The sequence below is a fragment of the Hemiscyllium ocellatum genome, chromosome 24 (assembly GCF_020745735.1).
Source record: "Hemiscyllium ocellatum isolate sHemOce1 chromosome 24, sHemOce1.pat.X.cur, whole genome shotgun sequence".
Classification (NCBI taxonomy): Eukaryota; Metazoa; Chordata; class Chondrichthyes; order Orectolobiformes; family Hemiscylliidae; genus Hemiscyllium; species Hemiscyllium ocellatum.
Genome location: NC_083424.1, coordinates 24208921 through 24229128, shown reverse-complemented (window position 1 = coordinate 24229128; position 20208 = coordinate 24208921). Strand labels below are relative to the sequence as shown.

The following is a 20208-nucleotide window of genomic DNA, read 5'->3' as shown; positions in this document are numbered from 1 at the left end:
CTGACACAATTCTGGTTTCTCCCAAAAACATTATTATAATCCTAAATCAAAATACACCAATGACATAAGTAGCAAGAGGAGGTCCTCAGAGCAGATTCCAGGGAATTAGGGAGGAAATTTAAAAGCAAAACCTGAAGAGTAGTAATCTCTATGTAATAGTGAGCATAAGAACAGAAGGATTGATTAATTGAACACATAGCTGGACAGCTAGTGTTGGAAGGAGGGTATCAAATTCTGAGCAACTGGGACTGGTTCTGGGACAGGTGTGACTTATACAAGCTGGATGGGTTACACCTGAACGGGATTGGGACTGTTAAGGTGTAATCCATCTAACTTGTACATGATTGGGACTGATATCTCTGCAAGGAGATTTGCTAATGCTGTTGGGGGTGGGTTTGAAATAGCTTGCCAGGCAATGGGAACCTGAGGGGTATCCCAAATTGGAAAGTAATAAAGTCGGTAACCAGAAGCTGAGTGAGGACAGAAGAAACAAGCCAAGTATCGAGTAGGCCTTCAAAGTAGAATGTTATCAGAAAGTTTAAACACTCTACATGAATGCAGCATTCAAAACAATCTAAGAGCACAAAGAGGTAAATGTTTATGACAGAATTGCCATTACAAAAACATAGCTACAAGGTGACCAGGAACGGGAGCCAAGGATCAAAGGTATACAATGTGCCGGAGGGCACATAAAAGGAGTTCTGCTGATAGTAAGAGATGGGATCAGTATAAGATGATCTCAGGTCAAAGAACAATATGTGGAATCTGAACTCAGAAACAAAGGGATAGCAGACAGTGGCTGGAGTTATTTATAGGGTACCAAAAGGTAGTGTGGAACATGGTATAAATCATCACATTATAAAAGCTTGTGGCATGGGCAACATAGCAATTATGGGTGACTTCAATTTGCATCAATTCCTGATGAACAGCCAATGCTTGAAACGTCAACTCTCCTGCTTCTCGGATGCTGCCTGACCGACTGTGCTTTTCCAGCACCACACTCTTCAACTTCAATTTGCATATAGATTGTGTAAAAGAATTGAGCGCTAAAGCTGTGGAGAACATATTTATGAAGTGTCTTATAGATTTTCTGAGGCATTCGGACCAGTTCTGGAACAAGTAGGACCTACTAGATGGGCTACATCTTAACAGGACTGCCACTGACAGCCTCACATGGAGATTTGCTGGTGCTGCTAGCTTTGGTTCAAACTAGTTTCCTAGAGCAGAATATTGATGAGCCCACAAAAGGACAGATTGTTTTAGATCTAGCATTATGCAATGAAAAAGGGCTAATTAAGAATCTTGTTGTAAAAGAACCCTTAGCGACAAGTAACTACATTATAATAAAATTTTACATTATATAGAATCATAGAGATGCACAGCAGAGAAATAGACCCTTTGGTCCAACTTGTCCATGCCAACCAGATATCCCAACCCAATCGCAGCCCAGCTCTCTCCAAACCCGTCTATTCATATACCCATCCAGATTCCTTTCAAATGTTGCAATCGTACTAGCCTCCACCACTTCCTCTGGCAGCTCATTCCATACACGTACCACCCTCTGCGTGAAACAAATTGTCCCTTAGGTCTCTTTTATATCTTGCCCCACACACCCTAAAGCCTATGCTCTCTAGTTCTGGACTCCCCCACCCAGGAAAGAGACTTTTGTCTATATATTCTATCCATGCCCCTCATGATTTTATAAACTTCTATAAAGTCACCCCTCAGCCTTCAACATTCCAGGGAAAACAGCCTATTCAACCCTGGCAACATTCTTGTAAATCTTTTCTGAACCCTTTCATGTTTCACAACATCCTTCTGATAGGAAGGAGACCAAAACTGCATGCAATATTCCAAAAGTGGCCTAACCAATGTCCTGTACAGCTGCAACATGACCTCCCCAACTCCTGTACTCAATACTCCGACCAATAAAGGACCAATACCAAATATCATCTTGACTATCCCATCAACCTGCAACTCCACTTGCAAGGAGCTATGAATCTGTACTCCAAGGTCTCTTTGCTCAGAAACACTCCCTAGGATCTGACCATTAAATGCATATGTCCTTATGTACAAGAGTGAGGAACAATCTGAAGCAAGCACAAGGCACAAACCGGCTCAGTTGGACTGGGAAAATACTTAAATGATATGACTTGAAATACAATCCATTGTCTATTGAAAGAACTATAACATAGCATAAATCAACCATACATTTCTTCAATGTACTAAAACTCAAAAAGGACAGTCAACTGTGGCTAACAAATCAAGTTAAGAATTGTATAACATTAAGTAAAAGGCCTGTAAAGTGGCCAAAAATAGTAATAATTCTGAGGAGGTTTTTAAGAATATGAAGGGGGATATGACACTGATATGAAAAGGAAACTAGAATACATACATAATCTAACAAAACACAAAAATGGATATATAAGGAGTTAAAGTATTAATAAGAACACTGTACAGGAAAAAATGAATAGGTCTGCAAGTTGCGAAGTCCCCAGAGCCTAAAAGACTACATTTTAAGGGTAGTGAAAATGACGGCTATGGAGAGAGTCAGAGTATTAGTGATCGGCTTTCAAAATTCCAGATTCTGGAAAGATTCCTGCAAATTGGAAACTAGCAAATGTCATTCTACTATTTGAAAATGGAGCAAGAGAGAAATAAAGAATTAAGGAGTTGGGAAAATGCCAGAATCTGTCATATAAGAAGTGATACTTGGACACTTGAATCAAAATGATCTGACTGGAAATAGCCAGCATGGATTTGCAAATGGAAAATTATATACTTTTGATAAGTCATTTTGAAATACTTTTGGAATTTTTTGAGTATATTACTAACAAAATATATAAACTGGAGTTGACGGATGCAGAATACTTTGATTTTCAGAAGGTTTTTGATAAGGTCCTCCACAGGAAATTGGTTAGTAAAACTAAAATGCGTGAGACAGGAGGTAATGTATTAATACAGATTAAGGCTTAGCTCACAGGCACAGTATAGAGTAAGAATAAATAGATAATTCTCTTATGATCTTACTCTTGTGTTGGCACTCATGGTTATCACAAAGATCAGTACTTGGGCCCCAGCTATTCACATTATATATCAATGATGTGGATGTGAGGAGCAAATGTAGTATTCCCAGATTTGCTGCTGACACAACCTTAAGCAGGAGTGCATGTTGTGGGCAAAAGAAATTGGCAGATGGGATACAATACAGAAAGATGTGAGGCTACTTTCGTAGAAGGAACAGACATATCAAGTATTTCTTAGATGGTAAAATATTGGAAAGTGTAGATAATGCAAAGGGACCTGGCTTTCCCTGTCAATAAGTCAGGAAGCTATTAGGAAGGCTCAGAGAATGCTAGCCTTTATCACAAGAGATGTTGAGTACAGTGAAGCTTAGCTTCAATTGCATAGGAGCTTTTAAAAACTGCATCAGATTACTGTGCGCAGTTTTGGTCTCCTTACCTCATGAGAGAGATTGTCCTAAAGGGAATGCAACGAAGGTCTACCAGACATGTTCCCAGAATGGTGGGACTATATTGGGACTGGTGTGCTCTGGAGTTTCACAAACTGCCAAAATATGTCAAAGGATAGACAAGGTAGATGCAGGTAAGGTGTTTCCACCTTGTTGAGAACTGAGAACAAGAGTGCACTTTTTAAAAATAAGGGGGTGGGGCAAAGGACCCATATAGTAAGAAAACACTGCTCAAGGGTTGTAAGTCTTTGGAATTCTATATCCACAAGGGCTCAGTCTTTAAGTATATTGGAATGGATTTCTGATTAGCAGTGGTTATGACAATAGTAAGAGTACGGTGGCACGGTGGTTAGCACTGCTGCCTCACAGCACCTGAGACCCGGGTTCAGTTCCCGACTCAGGTGACTGACTGTGTGGAGTTTGCACGTTCTCCCCGTGTCTGCGTGGGTTTCCTCCGGGTGCTCCGGTTTCCTCCCACAGTCCAAAGATGTGCGGGTCAGGTGAATTGGCCATGCTAAATTGCCCGTAGTGTTAGGTAAGGGGTAAATGTAGGGGTATGGGTGGGTTTCGCTTCGGCGGGTCGGTGTGGACTTGTTGGGCCGAAGGGCCTGTTTCCACACTAAGTCTAATCTAAAAAAAAAAGACATTGAAGTGTTCAGTGATGAGCATACTAAATAATAGTGGGCTCAACAAGCTAAATAGCCTCTTCCTGTTCTTATACTCATACTAGCTACTAGAAATTGAAATAAATGTCAACACATTCAGCTGATCTGGTGGCATCTATGGAGAGAGATAGAGGTAAAGTTTCAAGCTGATGATTAGAAATTGTTAGAGATGCTGCAGCGGTCTTCTGGAAACAAAATGTTACATTGCTCTTGATTTCATGAAACATATAAATGTACTAAAATACAATTACGCTTAAATCCTAGTTATGTATCAGAAGACGTGAATGTTAGGTTTAAGTTGCAGTCCGTAGAATACTAGGCTTCAAACATCCATATTACTAAAAAGCTAATCATATTGGGTGTGGACAGGAAATTGGCTTTAAACTGCATGGTTTCTCAGACTGAAGGTATGGTTCAGGTTTCCACCATAGCAGATCCACTAACAAGTGCAATCTCTGCATTTTTATTGCTATTTTTCAAACAGACAGCAACATACAAATGCATGGGATAAGTTTAGTCCATTGCAAGGACAATGCTGCAAGAGATTCGTAGATCTTTAGAAATGCAATTTAATGATGCTGTGTTCAACTTATTCCATAGATAATTTAGAAAATTCATATTTTACCTGCATTAAGGTGGCAGTCTTTGATTTGGAATTGTACTTCATTCTCATTTGGAATGTCCTTCCAAGTTGCCAGAAAGATCTGTCGATCTGCACAAAAAACAAATAGGTGCTACAACTTATGGATCCAAAAATCAAAAAAATTCCAGCTGCTGTTCATTCAACAGGTACATAACAGAAGGCTCCATAGAGTCAGCTGACAACTTGAATTTAGAAATAGTTTTACACTATGTAACTTACTTAGAAAACAAAAACCTATGCAGCTACACATGTTGGAGCCTTTAGTATTTCACCTAAATAGTTTGTGACCACAGAAATGAGCAGACAATTTGATAGTGGCATGCAGTCCCAATCTGTTTTCACCATACACCCGGACATCTAAGTACCCTGTAGGAATATGCTCCTCTTCAAAAACACTGAAACTAATCGTAGGATTGTGAAAGCTCACTGAGGTCAGTTGAGAGCTTGATCGCAAGTTTGGCATTGATGCCTTTCGTGATGTGGTCTAGGCTCATGTGAAGAATAGGCACTTTGGTGCTAAGCAAGAATGTTTGCACCAACCATACTTGTCCTAACCAGAGGTGGCACATCAAGGAGATAAAGTACATAAGCACAAACAAAATACTTAACATTTCATGAAAGTGAAAGAATAGGTCATGTGGCCTCTAGTCTGCTCTGCCATTCGACAAAATCATGTTGATCTTCTACCACACTAAATGGTACTAACTACAATTGTATTCTATCACCAAACACAAAATGCAATGACATAAGCAGCAATTGGAGATCCATCCACACTTATCTGGTTGTAATCCATCTATGTGTTAATGAACATTGAGACAAAACCACAGCCCGTCTCCCCAAGTTTCTACATCTGTCAATTTTGTCAGTTAACTCCATTAATACATGCATTTGTTTGCTGCAAGGAAAAACAAAGTTATCATAGCTGCCTGAAGACAGACACTTTGGAAAGACTACAGGTCAAATAATTTCTAACAGTTAAGCATCAGTTCTAATAACTAAGCTTTCTATCATAATGATCTTATAATTGGATTATTATGGAATAATGAATATAGAATGTTTACATTGTTGTTTCAAGATTCCACATTAATTTCAACTACTTGGAAGACAATATGGTGTGCATGACAGTTTGCAGGAATGCCTTCTCAGGAAAACTATCTGCAAGAATCCTTTATTAGTGCTGACATATCACACTGTCCGCTATCTTTGCTATTGCAAATTTTAACTATGACTTTTCTACACATAGCCAAGGTCACTAAACTCAAGAATGACCGTCTAGTCACCATTTTGATGTGTTCAATTTTGAAAAATAAAGTTTTAAGTTGCTATGGATCGGAATCCCTCCTGATGAATCAAGACTTGTAAGCAAAGAATAACTTAGTCCAATGTCAACCCAGAGAGAGACTGGCACAAACTTAAATTCTGGCACCACTCAACTCTGGTTGAGAAAAACCTATTCAGACTGGTTAGTGAGTTAGTAACTAGGAAGCATAAATGTAACAAAAATTGTAGGTTGGTTTTCTTTATAAGTTAGGGGACTATTTAGATAAGGAATTCAGAAACAATAAGGGAAGGAGAACTGCTAATAGCTTCATTTAGAAAAGGAAAAAAAAAGATAAAAATCTGAAAAGGTAAAGAACCAGGAAATGGAACCAGATGGAAAGCTGTTTCAGACGGTCAGAAAAGATCAATGGATTAATGATTTTCAACTATAGTATATAATTCACTGATCAAAACTAAAAATAAAATCCACTTGCCAAAAATAGAAAAACTCCTGACTAGTAAGGTATCCATGTACTTTCACTTTGTTTTGCTCAAAAGAAAATAAATGTGGAATGCAATGTGACAGGACTTCTACAATTAATGGTAGGGCCCTGGGTAGTGTTGTAGAACAGAGACACCTAGGGGTTCAGGTATATAAATCTTTGAAATTTGTGTCACAGGGAGACAGGGTGATTAAGGCGGCATTTAGCATGCTTGCCCTCATTGCTCAGACCTTTTGAGTACAGCAGTTGGGATATCATGTTGAGGTTGTATAGGAAGTTGGTGAGGCCTCTTCTGGAGTACTGCATGCAATTCTGGTTGCCCTGTTACAGGAAGGATATTAAATTGGGGAAGATTCAGAAAAGATTTACCAGGATGTTTCCAGAAATGGAGGGTTTCAGATAAAAAAATAAACTGGAAAGGCTGGAACTTTTTTCACTGAAGTGTAGGAGGTTGAGGAGTGACCAAAGTGAGCTTTATCAAGTCATAAAAGGACTTGGATAAGGTCAAGAGCAAGGGCTGTTTCCCTAATGTGGGGGAATTCAAAACAAGGGGGCATATTTTGAAAGTGAAAGAAGAAAGATTTAAAAAGAACATGAGGGCAACTTTATTTTTTTTTGAAAGACTGAGTGGTTTGCGTGTGGAATGAAAGTGATGGATGCAGATACAGTTACAATGTTTAAGAGACATGTGGATAAGTTCATGAATAGGAAAGGTTTGGAGGGATATGGGCCAAGAGCTGGCAGGTGGGTCTAGTTTAGTTTGAAAACATGGTCACCATGGACTGGTTGAACCAAAGGGTCTGTTTCCATGTTGTATGATTCTAGGACTATGACTCTACAAGGAGTGTTTCTGAGAGTTTCTATAGTGGTAGAGTTGAGTTTGCAGGACTTGTGGTTAGCACGTGCAAGCTGCTATCTGAAGAACTGACTGTTCAACTGGCTATACCAACTTGGTTTAAAAACTGTTTTGCTTCTTTTATTTTTGTCAGGCCCAAACTAAAAATGAAACTGTGATTTGATGTCTGTGGGAAATAAGCCTCTGATCTTAGATTTCCTTTGAAACGGAAACTTGTTTAAACCCGATAAAGGTGTGGATTCTTAAAAAACTCAAATTGCGCAGCAATAGAGACAGGCACTTTATGGAAGGTAATCTGTAGGTGGAATCAAGAGTGAGGATTAAAAAAAAGTTACTGTCACTCTTACAGTTACATGAAAGGGTCTGAATAACTAAAAATGGACATTTTGCTGAAAAGCAAGGGCATGGGATTCTAGTTGGCTGTGAGTGGCCATCAGAAGAACTTTGATGACTAACCTCTGTATGGAGTAAAGAACATTTACCTGAGGAAGGTAAGATTTTTAAGGACTTTGCAGTTCATCACATTGTCATATATGCTGAGGAGACTGCTATCCAAATGTGAGACACACAGACCTGTGTAATTTACATATTGACCATGATTCATCTGACAATTTTCTTATGAATTTGATTGTTAAAGGAAAAATTATAAAAGTGAAATACTGTCCATTTGCTTTTTCTTTCAAAATCAGGGCCGTTTTGTAAATTTGATCCTCAGTTTGCTGGTCTGTACAGGGGTCACAACAATAGAATGGAGATATAATTTTCAATACAAGATATCAATTTGTGACAGAAAAGTTACGGTATAGTGAAAAAAAGTAGAGACACAAACAACAATTCAGAACCAGTCACAGTTCCAATCAGAGCTCACATATCAAATTCTGCATATTGCATTTAACTGTAATATAAGTTATAAAGCATTTAGATCTTGATTCATTCTGGAAATTCGAAACTTTAAGCAAATCTATTTTCCTATCAAATCCAATTTAAATGCTATAGTCAGACTCTATAGGACATTTCTCATCAAAGAAGGAAAAATAAACATTATACAGTCAGGTCTGCTATAACATGGTAGTTCCATTCTTGTGTAATCCTGTATCATTTAAAAATCGTGTAATAGCAGCACCATTTAAATTAATGGGGGCAGAATCGCTTTATAACCAATACACGCTTTAAAACTTTGCGCTTTGGAAAGTTTCCCAATCTTTCAATTGTTTTATAGCGAATTTTGTTAATGAAACATGCATTATAGCAAAACCACTTGTACTCTACAAGCTGGAGTACTTTGCATTTCTAAATTCTTATTTTTTTAAAGCTATTTCATTCAAGGGTATAAGAAAAATGGTATCATTCTAGTTACAGTACTTCCCATTCACTGCTGATCTTGCTTACTGCTGATGCATCACATCTTGATCTTTGACTCTCCTGGTTGCTGTAAACCTTTTCTTTGGTTGACCTTTTGGTTCACAGCCTCGGCCACTTCCTTATCAACGCTCTTTGTACTGATCCTCCAAATTGGGTACACTGATGTTTGACATACTTTCTTTGCTATCTTTCCACTCCACAACCATTCCACTTTGCTTCTTTCTGAACCTGCACCCCCATTCAAAATTCAGGTTGCGTTTTGGAGTTGTGAAAGCACAGGTCCTGATTTTGCGGAAGTGCAGTGCTCCGGATTTTATATTTAAAATTTCACATAAATATCCTTACCTGCTTTTCCTGAACTCTTGCTGAGAGCTAGGACTTTGAAACTAAGCAATGACAAGTACGGAGGAAGCAGGATTAAGGAGCTGGAGGGGCCTCAGGTTATCAGCAAGCGAGCAGGTTAGGATGTGGGAAGGGCCACAAACTGCGAGAGTCAGCAGCTGCAGGGTGGATTAGGAAGCAGGAGAGGCCATTTCAAAACGCTGCTGACCAGGTCATGTAATGCTGGCTCAGACTGGCAGGAGAAAACTTTTAAATGAATCTTGCTGATTTGAAGAATACAGGTTCCATTAACTAACCAATGTTCAGGCAAAACCACATAAAACAGGGATTTACTGTTCATATGATTAAAGTAAATGGTTTATGAAAAATTACCTTAATCTCTCTTTAATGCTTGCCACTGGTATACAGGGCCTCTTTAATCAATTCTGAATATTAAGAATACTGAAAACACTCACCCATTTTTCCATCTTCTACAAACAACATATTAATTGGGTACAGGCAGCTGAAGTAGAAGACATCAATATTGTTCTTTACCGCAACCTGTTCACAGAAGTAAAATTAGAATTACAGTGTTTAAGTCGTTTAAATAGCAGTGACACTGTCATAATTTGTTCTATCCTCATTATGTTACACCAAAAAGCAGCAAAAACAAGGTTAGGCAATTACTTTAAAAGAAAAAGCATTTATGGTGCCTTTTAGAATTATTAATACCCAAACAGCATTGTAATTGTTGAGTATACATCTACCCTAGCTGCTCAAATGTTTTACTGTGTACCATAAGCTCAGGCATCACGTTTTCCCTTAAAATTTATAAACCAAAAGTTGTAGGCTGCATATTTTAGTAACTTGGCTAAGTGGCAATAATGTTATAGAAAGAATTGTCAATATAGTTTTACATTGAAAAGCATGCCATGGAAACTGCTTATACATTGGAAAATGGATTTACATCAAGTATGAAGTATTAATTCTAATCATGATTTGGAGATGCCAGTGTTGGACTGGGGTGTACAAAGTTGAAAATCAGGTGCCACAACCACCTGATGAAGGAGCGCCGCTCCAAAAGCTAGTGTGCTTCCAATTAAACCTGTTGGACTATAACCTGGTGTTGTGTGATTTTTAACTTTGTATTAATTCTTGCACAGTTTGAATGGAACTGGAAATAAGGATGCCTAAAAAGATAATTTCATCCTCCAATGAAAATATTTTGTTTTGGGAGTAGATTCCTTAGTTTGGATGATGTTCCATCACAGGAAACTGTGATATTATGTACTAATGCATTTGTATAAATAGCAACAGTTGAGACCATTTCATCATGCTTCTGCCCAAAGACAGCATTACCAAGAGTAGTGACTGGTGCATAAGGTTACTTTGGGTTAGACTTTGCCATCAAAAGAACAATAATGCTTATGATGCTTGTCATTACTGGTGTACAAATGGCACAGCAAATTCAGAAAAGGGGCGAAACATCCAAATGATACTGCTCAAGTCTCCCATTAACTTTGCAGAAGTATTATGCTGTTTTTTTTCATAAAAATTCCAATCTGATTTGTACACACAGTAGCTTTCTCTGTTTGTTCAGATTCTGAATGTCTTGTTTCCCTCAGTTCGCTGTTGTGTGTGCATGCGCAAGACGAAGGTTTATGCAGATGCTGGCAGGTACTTTGCAACAACAAAATCTGAACCAAAACCACTATTTGGGTTTAAACTGGTATGTCTTTCCTTCTTCCATTCAGATCTAATTTGACATGGGAGGACAAGGGTATAGATTCACCAGACAGCTGCCTGAACTCTTCAGCAAATATCATAGCACTTTATTTCATTTATGAACTACTATGTTGCAATATGAAAAGTAATTGTACAGCTATTGGGAAACAACACTATGCGTGACTCAGCACAATTAAATTTTACAAATTTCAGTTCAAATTTCGAGGATTCAGGATTAGCATGCTTAGAAGCAGGTCCTTAAGATCAGAAGCACTTAAGTTAGCATTGAGCTTCTTCTACCTGTGCTCCTCACACAGACAAGTGAAATTTAATCACAATGACATTCAACACTGAAGCAAGTTGACAATTATGCGGCATAAAATTGAGCTAAGTACATAACTACACAGACCAGGCAAATATACTAAGATGGCAAAAATATATATTGTTTTTCTATTATAACAGAATCAACAATGTAATAGACTAGAATTTATAGCTGGTAACTACATACTACCTGGTTAGCACCTACACAAGATGTCACTTCAATCTGTTTAGAAATCACTTGGTCCTTGAAGTGCTGCTTTCAAAATACTTTGGAAAATTAAAAGGATACTTTTACAAGTTGGCAGTGTTTATCTAGCAATAAACCCTGAAGTGTAGTTTTCAGAATAATAATTAAATTCTAGCATTGAAATAAATTAAGTATTCCCTTTTCCACTCCAAATTAACTTAGTGCACATTTAATGAGAAAAGTGTGAAGTAAAACTAATTGGATTTCAGTTATTCAACTTCAGAGTCATTGAAGATAAATTCTACAAATAGCCAAATTGGTCTTCAACAGAAATCCTTAACTTTTGCAGGCAAGACTTCATTATTGAGTTGCTTGCAATAATTCATTATTTCACCGTTTCGACAATTAATTACACGCCAAGGCTACATCCTTCTCATCTTACTGAAATAATGCAGGTTTCATGAAAAGGAGAGGAAGGAATAATAATATCTTCAGTTAGCAATAATTTCAAAGATTTAGCTGTAGCTTAATTCCGACCTGTAGATTGGTGAGTGGATCCATCTTCATAACTGGACCAACAGTGTTCAGAGGGAGAGAGACTTCAATTGTCTGGTTAGGAGCAAGTGGAGCATTGACCTGTAGGGGAGCAGCTGGTGCCATACCAAAGCTACAAAATAAAGTGCATGGAAAGCAAAAGGTAAGCGTTTTTTCCCCCAAACATTCCTTTTGGGTCTGATGTAGGCATGAAAATATTGGCATTATACAACACAGCCTTGCATCGGTGCATCTTCCACACAATTAAAAAAACTCCAACCATACAGTACAGAAGGTGGCCTTTCCACTCATTATGCTTGTGCAAGCTACTAGCTACAGTTACAAGTCACCTCCTCTGCTCCTTCCACACACGAGCAATTATTTTCTCTTCAAGTATTTAGCCAATTTCCTTTTGAAAAATGATGATTGAATCCACCTCCACAACACTGCAGGCAATGAATATCAGATCACAACTATTTGCTCATAAAAATTATCTTCATGCTACTACTAATTCTAGAAGAGCAGGTGGAAAAATACACATTTAATGAGGGAACATAATGACAAAGTAAAAGATACAAAAAAAATCTCAAGAGTATAATCAGTGAAAGAAAAAGCAAACCAAAAACAGGCAAAAAAAAGTGAGATAAAAATAAAACCAGCAAAGAAGCATGATTCCAAATATAATGTACTCTCAAAACAACCTTATTAGTTTATACTGATTTAATCAGAAAATCTAACATGTACCAAATGACACTAGCAGTCTCTTCAGGCAACTTCTCAGAGATTTGAAATATCATATTTGTCAGTACAGAAGGAATCATCATCAAAGACTGCTGGAAGTGCTGAAACCTGTAAACACCTCTAAATCAAAACTAATCAATCTATCAACCATTTTAATGTGATGAACAGTAATGGTAGTAAAAGTTAATCAATGTTTTAAAATTTTATCTAAATACTTCTGGATGACGATAGCGTTTGATTCACTTTCTTCCTCATTGAGTTCTACTTCAATTTTTACTGTTTGGAAAAGGTAAAAAATGTCGAAGTTAGTTTAAGAGATTGGTCTTCAGATAGCGATTAACATGGAATAGAATCTTATGAATTTGAGATTGATTACATGCACTTGCTGAAACCAGAAAACACCTGTGGACAGCAAGAAATCCATCACTGTCTTAAATTAATCCTGTTGTTTGACATTCCACCACAAACCCAAACGTTTAATTCCCAGTCTATGAAAACTTGGCTACTGCACATGATGAGTTGTTATTGGACATTCAAAACAGTTCTGAAGAGGAGTCAACATTGACCTGAAACATTAACTTTATTCTCTGCATTGATCTTGCTTGCCTTACTCAGTATTTTCTATTCCTATTCATATTTTCCAGCATTTCCATAATTTGCTTTTGCTAAGCTTACAGATCTGCAGTGAATACAAGCCTAGCCTGTCCAAACTTATCTTGATAGAACCCACTCATTCCTTGAAGCATTTACTTCCTTGAATAAGGAGACCATTACCATACACAAGTGCTGGATAAATGTTCTGTATAAATGAAGCATAATCTCCCTACTTTGCATTCAATTCTCCTCCCAATAAATACCACCTCCTTGGCTTTCATAATTACTTGCAATACTTGTATGTAAGCCTTTTGCGATTCAAGGTCCCTCTACAATCTTTTACCATTGGGATAGCATATCTCTCTTTTATTCTTTCTGCCAAAATGGACAATTTCACATACAAGGTACGTATTTGTAACATTTTCCCTATGACAAATGTTAAGCTGACTGACCTGCCTGCTCTGTCTGTCCCTTTTGGTACGTTACAGTCACTACCTTCCAACTTAATGGAACCTTAACTGATTATAGAGAATTTTCAAAAATTCAAAGCAATGCATCAACTATCTTACTAACTACTTCTTTTATACCCTTTTAAGTCCATCAGGACGAAGGGATTTGCAAGCCTGTAGCTCTAACAATTTAGCAGTACTATTTCTCTGGTAATGAATACGGACATTAGAAGTCTATGGAAGTTGGTAAAAGATAGTAGGCCAGCTAATACAGCACTACATTAAGAATTCTGTATGGCAAGGGAGGTGCAGTCTTTGTGAGGTAAATATTTAAAATGCTGGAACGAGAGAATGGAAAACTTCAACTTGGAGGTTGCAAATTCTGACTTTGCCTGTCAGTGCTTGCTGCAAGTGTCAATACTATAACTAAAAAAAAATGCAATAGTTCAAAGGAGGTTAAATAGACAAAATTGGCAACAGCAACGTAGAATGTCAAGACTAGTGATTTAAATTGCATTTATTTCAATACAAGAGGCCTGACAGGTAAGGCAGATGAACTCAGGGCATGGATGGGAACCTGTAATAGCAAAATATCCCAGTTGCAGAAACATAGCTGAGGGAGAGACAGGACTGGCAGCTTAATGTTCTGGTGTATAGAAATTTTAGGGAGGATAGAAAGGGATGGAAAAGAAAAGAGGAGGAAGAGCGGCGTTTTTGATTAAGGACATTATGGCTGTACTTAGAGATGAGGAATCATCTAATGAAATTACTGGATTGAACTGAGAATTAAGAAGAGGACAATCGCCTTGATGGGATTGTACCAAACGGCCCCCAATAGTCATCAGGGAACTGAGGAACAAATATGTACGGAGATCTCAAATATCTGCAAGAATCATAACGTTTTAATAGTGGGGGATTTTAACCTTACAAATATAGACCAGAACTGCCATAATGGAAAGGGCTTTGACGAGGAGGAATTTGTTAAGTGTGTTCAAGAAAATCATCTTATTCAATGTGTGGATATACCTGGAGAAGAAACAAAACTCAACTTTCTCTTGGGAAATAAGGCAGGGCAAGTGACTAAGGTGTAAGTGGGGGAGCATTTTGGGACCAATGATCATAAGTTTATTAATTTTAAAATTAATTACGGAAAAGAAAAAGCCTGGTCTGGAAGTTGAAATTCAAAATTGGAACAAGGTCAACTTTGATGGTATTAGACTGGAACTTTCAAAAGTTGATTGGAGGAGGCTGTTCGCAGATCAAGGACAAATGTCATGAGGGATGCTTTCAAAAAGGAGATAAATGAGAGTCAAGTGACAGTATGCTCCTGTTAGTGTGAGGAGCAAGATTGGTAGGTGTAGGGAAAACTGGATGTCGAGAGATATTGAGGGTCTGGTCAAGAAAAAGGAGGTATATGTCAGATACAAACAGCTGGGATCAAGCGAATCCCTGGAGGAGTATAGGGAAATTTGCAGTACACTTAAAAGTAAAATCAGGAGGGCAAAAAGGGGACATGACACAGATTTTGCAACTGAGGTTAAGGAGAATGATCAGATTCTAAAGTATACTAAGGGCAAAAAAGTAAATAGGGAATGAATAGAGTCTCTTATAGATCAACGTGGCCATCTACAAGTGGAACTACAGGAGATGAGCGAGATACTGAACAAATATTTTGCAAAGACATTGAAGGAAAATTGGGGAAATAAATAGTGATGTCTTGAAAAGTGTCCATATTACTGAAGAGGTGCTGCTGGAAGTCTTGAAAAGAGAAAGGTAGATATTTTGCAGGCACCTGATCAGGTGTATCTCAGAACATTTTTGGAAAGCTAGGGAAGAAATTACAGGGCAGAGATATTTGTATCAACAACAGGCACAGATGAGTGCTGAAAGACTGGAGGGTGGCTAATGCTGTGTCATTGTTTAAAAATGCTACAAAGAAAAGCCAGATAACAATATACTGGTAAATCTGATGTCAGTGGCAAGTGAATTGTGAGAGGGGATTCTGAGAGATAGAATTTACAATGCATTTGGAAAGGCAAGGATTGATTAGGGATAGTCAGCATGGTTTTGTGAGCAGCAAATCAAATCGCACAAATTTTGGTTTTTTTTAAAAAGAGGTTATCAAGAAGATAGATGAAGGCCAAACATGGTCTTTAGCAAGAATTTTGATAAGATCCCGCATGATAGACCGGTTAATAAGGTTAGATCACAAGGTATCCAGGGAGAGATAGCCAACTGGATACAAAATTGGTTGAAGGTAGAAGACAAAGGGTGGCAATAAAAGGTGGTTAATCAGACAGTAGGCCTGTGTCCAGCAGCGTACCGTACGGATCAGTGCTGTTAGGCATTTATGTCAACAATTTGGATGAGAATATATGAAGCTTGTGGAAACACCTAAATTAATGATATAACTGCTCTGTGAAAGAGGTTATCTAAGAGTACAATAAGATCTTGATCTGATGGATCAATGGGCTGAGAAGTGGCAGATGGAGTTTAATTTAGATAAATGTGAGGTGTGGCATTTTGCTAAGACAAACCAGGACAGGATTTACACAATTAATGGTTGCCCTGAGGAATGTGCAGTCCAAAATTAGAGGACAAAGGTTTAAGGTGAGAGGGAAATGATTTAAAAGGGGTCTGTGGGGCAACTTTTTCAGGAATGAGTTGCCAGAGGAAGTGGTAGATGCAGGTACAGTTATGACAGTTAAAAGGCCTCTGGACAGGTACATGAATAGGAAATATTTACAGGGATATGGGCTAATTGCAGGCATCTATTGCAGGTGCACCTTTATAACAAACCCCATTTTTAAAAATATCTATCTTCAAAGGTATACATTAGGTTTTTGATAATCCCCATTGCAATCTTTTCTACTGTAAATTTCTAGGTAATGTTGCATTAACAGTTTTTATTCAAACCTATATTAATTTTGTACATTATGAAAGATTTTCATCACAACATAGGTGGAGACAAGGCAGAGTATTTCTTAAATGGTGAAAGATTGGAGAAGTGCACATGTCCGTCAATCACTAAAAGTTAGCATATAGATGCAACAAGAAATTCGGAAGATAGACTATGCTAGCCTTCACTGGAAAGGGATGAGAGTAAAAGAGTAAAAATTGCTTGCTGCAGTTACATATAGTCTTAGTCTGACTTCACCTGAAGTACTGTGTACAGCTTTAGCCTCCTTACTCAAATGAGGGATGTATTTGTGAGAAGAATGCAACAGAAGTTCATCAGATTAATTTTAGGGATAGCAGAATTGACTTATGATGAGAAATTGAAGAGACCAGACCTGCAATCCTTAGAGTTTCAAAGAATGAAGGGTGACCTCAATGAAACTTACAAAATTCTTACAGAGCACAACATGGAGATTAAGGTGTTTTCCTTGGCGAGTGAATATAAAACCTGGAGACATCATCAGAATAAGGATTAGGCCATTTAAGACTGAAGGGATAAAACATTTCTTCATTTAGAGTGGCAAACCTTTGGAATTCAGTATCCTGAAAGGCTGCGAAAGTTCAATGTATGTTCAAGACAGAAATCATCAAATCGCTGGAGACCAATGACATTGAGGATATTGTGAGATTGTGACATTGACTGAGATGATCAGCAATGATTTAAATGAATAGCAGGTTTGGTTCGACAGGCTGGAAGACCTGATTCTGCTCTTACATTCTTTTGTGGCTGGTACAAGAGTAACATTTCATACAAGCACGACAATAGTGCAGAATAATCTGCTGTGGTTAAGTCAAAAATGCACCAAATGAATTCAATTCTCACCTATTTCTGTTAAACTGGATTGCAAAGTCAGTCATTACTTGCATGGCTTTGTTCATCAAAGAGAGATCCATGTAAATATGACCCATACGGCGTGAAAATGTGCCAGAAATCTCAAGACCTTTGGCTTTTGCAGCTGGCAACCAAACCTGGTGAAATAAATATGTAACAGATTAGTACAGTTTTGACTAAAATTTTTTAAACAATAAGAAAAACAGGAGTTATAATTTCAAATAACCTTATAACACATTGCACTTCAGTTTTCCAAGCAAATTATCAAGTTATCCTAGAATGCACAAAGTTTGTCAAAATGCAAAAATGCCAGTTATACATTTTGGTCTGCTAAAGACAAATTAGCTTCCTATCACAACAACACTATATGCATCTGGGATTTTAGAAACAGCAAAATCTATGACAACCAATGTAGGGCTAATCTCAGCTATTATATTTACATGATTTCACGCTAAATAGAATTCAACTAGTAAGTCAATCAAATGTTCAAATTAGTATAATTATTTAAATGATAATAGTTAAAATATAAACTCTAAAATAACTATCTCAATATTCAATAGCAACTACATAAAACATCAAACGGTGATGGAAATCTATACATGCACAAAATGCTTCTAACATTCTATTTTCAACATACCAACTGGAATGGGACACAATTTCAAAGATAACCTGTCTCATTAATCTTGCAGCCCATGAAATAAATTGGAAATGACAAACTTTCAGGGGGGGGGGGGGGGGGGGGGGGAAGATAATAGAACGCAGTAGTGTACCTCACAAAATTACTGTTAGTCATGTTGATCAAGAAAGATACATAGAACATTGTTAATCACATAGCTCAATAATTTATCCTGGAAGACTGCAGAATGAATCTTGAAAGTTTATTTATTTAAATGTCCTATCAACATAATACATAACATAACGCAAAACAAACATATTTAACCGAACATGGAAAAGGCATTTAAATGTTCGCTAGTATCCCCTGACGAAAAGGAGGTACAAATGAATGGAGAACAAAACAGGATCTCTTGTGATACGCAAAAGTCTTATAGCCTATTAAACAAAGCCACTAAAGGAAAGTAGCTAGAGGAGGGAAATGAGCCACATACTATACAAAATATCATTCATTACCTCATTGCATAGAAATTAGAATTAACTCAAGAACTGCAAGTGAATCTGTACAAAGCATATTGATACTAAAACCTATCAGCAGCACTCAAGCATTTTACATTAGCTTGTTCTGAATGCGGGTGTGCACTTGTAAAATAATTGATTTGTTAGTTTAGACCTTCATTGCTATGCACCATTAAGGCAAGTTTAAAATGTGCGTGAAATTACAACTGCTACGTTCTCCAAACTCAATTGCTTCACATCAGGTTTTAAACTTTTAATTAGCATTGTGTAGCATTTTAGTGTACTTTCAAGACCATTAAAATTCTGTTAATTTTGTGTTGAGATTTTTTTTTAAAAAAAGAACCAAATCAATAGAGTAAAATCATAATAAACTACCCCAGAGCATATATATAAAGGTGTAATCACTTAACTACCAGTAGTTCAAATCAAAGTCATTTGCTTACAAGTAATGTGATACTACTTAGTGTTAAAGCAGTAATAGAGCCACAGAATGAGAAAAAAAAACACAGGTTCAGAGTTAACTAAGTAAGGCTGTCTCATCACCTTTCAAGTAGAAGAAAACAGCTGCATCTGGACAGAGTTTTATCAGCTATGGGCAGCACAGGAATGAATGTGGGAGCAGGGCATCAGCTCCTTTGAGCAACAAGGCACTTAGGCCAAATAGTCAGGAGATGGGATAATCTAACCTTCAAGTAAAAAAAACATCAAAAGCAAATAAATAATTCTTACAGTTTTTGGTTCCACATAAGAACCAGATGGCATGTTCATTCCACCAGCAAGATCAAACAGGTCACTTAAACCACCTCCCAGGGGTGCATTCAAGGATGTTGGCATGACTGCTGGAGTCCCATAGCCTGCACCAATCTGTACAAATAGCAAAAGATGCATTTGTCAAATGTTATATTGTGTACATTATAAAACTAGCTGCATACTTGTTTTTAATTGCGTGCACTGTGGGAAAAATCAAAGTGCTAAACTATGATTAGTTAATTGACAGTGATTTATACAAATAATTTAGATTTGTAATATATGACAACATATAAAAAAAGAGAAATCAAAAGTCAAGTTACTAAAAACAGAAATGAAGAAACTACTTTTGAATGTAGTGGGTTAACAACAGCTTTTGAATCAATTCAAATCATAGTGAAGGTGAATTTTCCTTCATTAAACTAAAACCAATTCTGTTGCAGGTTGGATTTATGCCTTTCATAAACAATCAAACTGGATGGTCAGGTAGATAAAGGCAATTTCATTTTACCTGGAACGGTTTTTAAATGGAATTTTAAAAAAATCACAAATCAAAAATAAATTATAGTAGATCTCATCACAGCACAGCCTCAGTAAGAATTAAGTATTTTGTATCATAAGGACAGGAACATTAGTACAATTCATTTTGCATAATGTTGCTACTATCTCTGCTAAAATGTAGACTTTTGTTTTCTTAAGAATATGCGATTGCTCTGCATTCTTGATTCAACACTTTCATTTCTCACTTTGACTTTTACCTTTATTTTAGAAAACATTTAAATCCACAAAGATTTAATTATTAAGAATTAGGAAATTAAGATTGATAGAAATAAGAATTCAACTGGTTTATACAAATTGTAAAGATGAAAAGCACGTCAGCTGTAGGTTAGAAGGAAACAGCATTAAA

General features: G+C 37.2%; 1 protein-coding gene across 1 annotated transcript in view; it reads right to left on the bottom strand.

Annotated features, from left to right (window-relative positions):
* The window catches only part of LOC132827102 (AP-1 complex subunit beta-1), a 70422-nt gene that overhangs the window by 3937 nt on the left and 46277 nt on the right, over positions 1 to 20208 (bottom strand). The window contains exons 16-20 of the mRNA XM_060843583.1: positions 19284 to 19418; positions 17415 to 17560; positions 11853 to 11982; positions 9559 to 9643; positions 4763 to 4849 (exon numbers count right to left, since the gene is read on the bottom strand). Of these exons, the coding sequence (XP_060699566.1) occupies positions 4763 to 4849; positions 9559 to 9643; positions 11853 to 11982; positions 17415 to 17560; positions 19284 to 19418 (583 nt within the window). The remainder of the gene's footprint in view (positions 1 to 4762; positions 4850 to 9558; positions 9644 to 11852; positions 11983 to 17414; positions 17561 to 19283; positions 19419 to 20208) is intronic.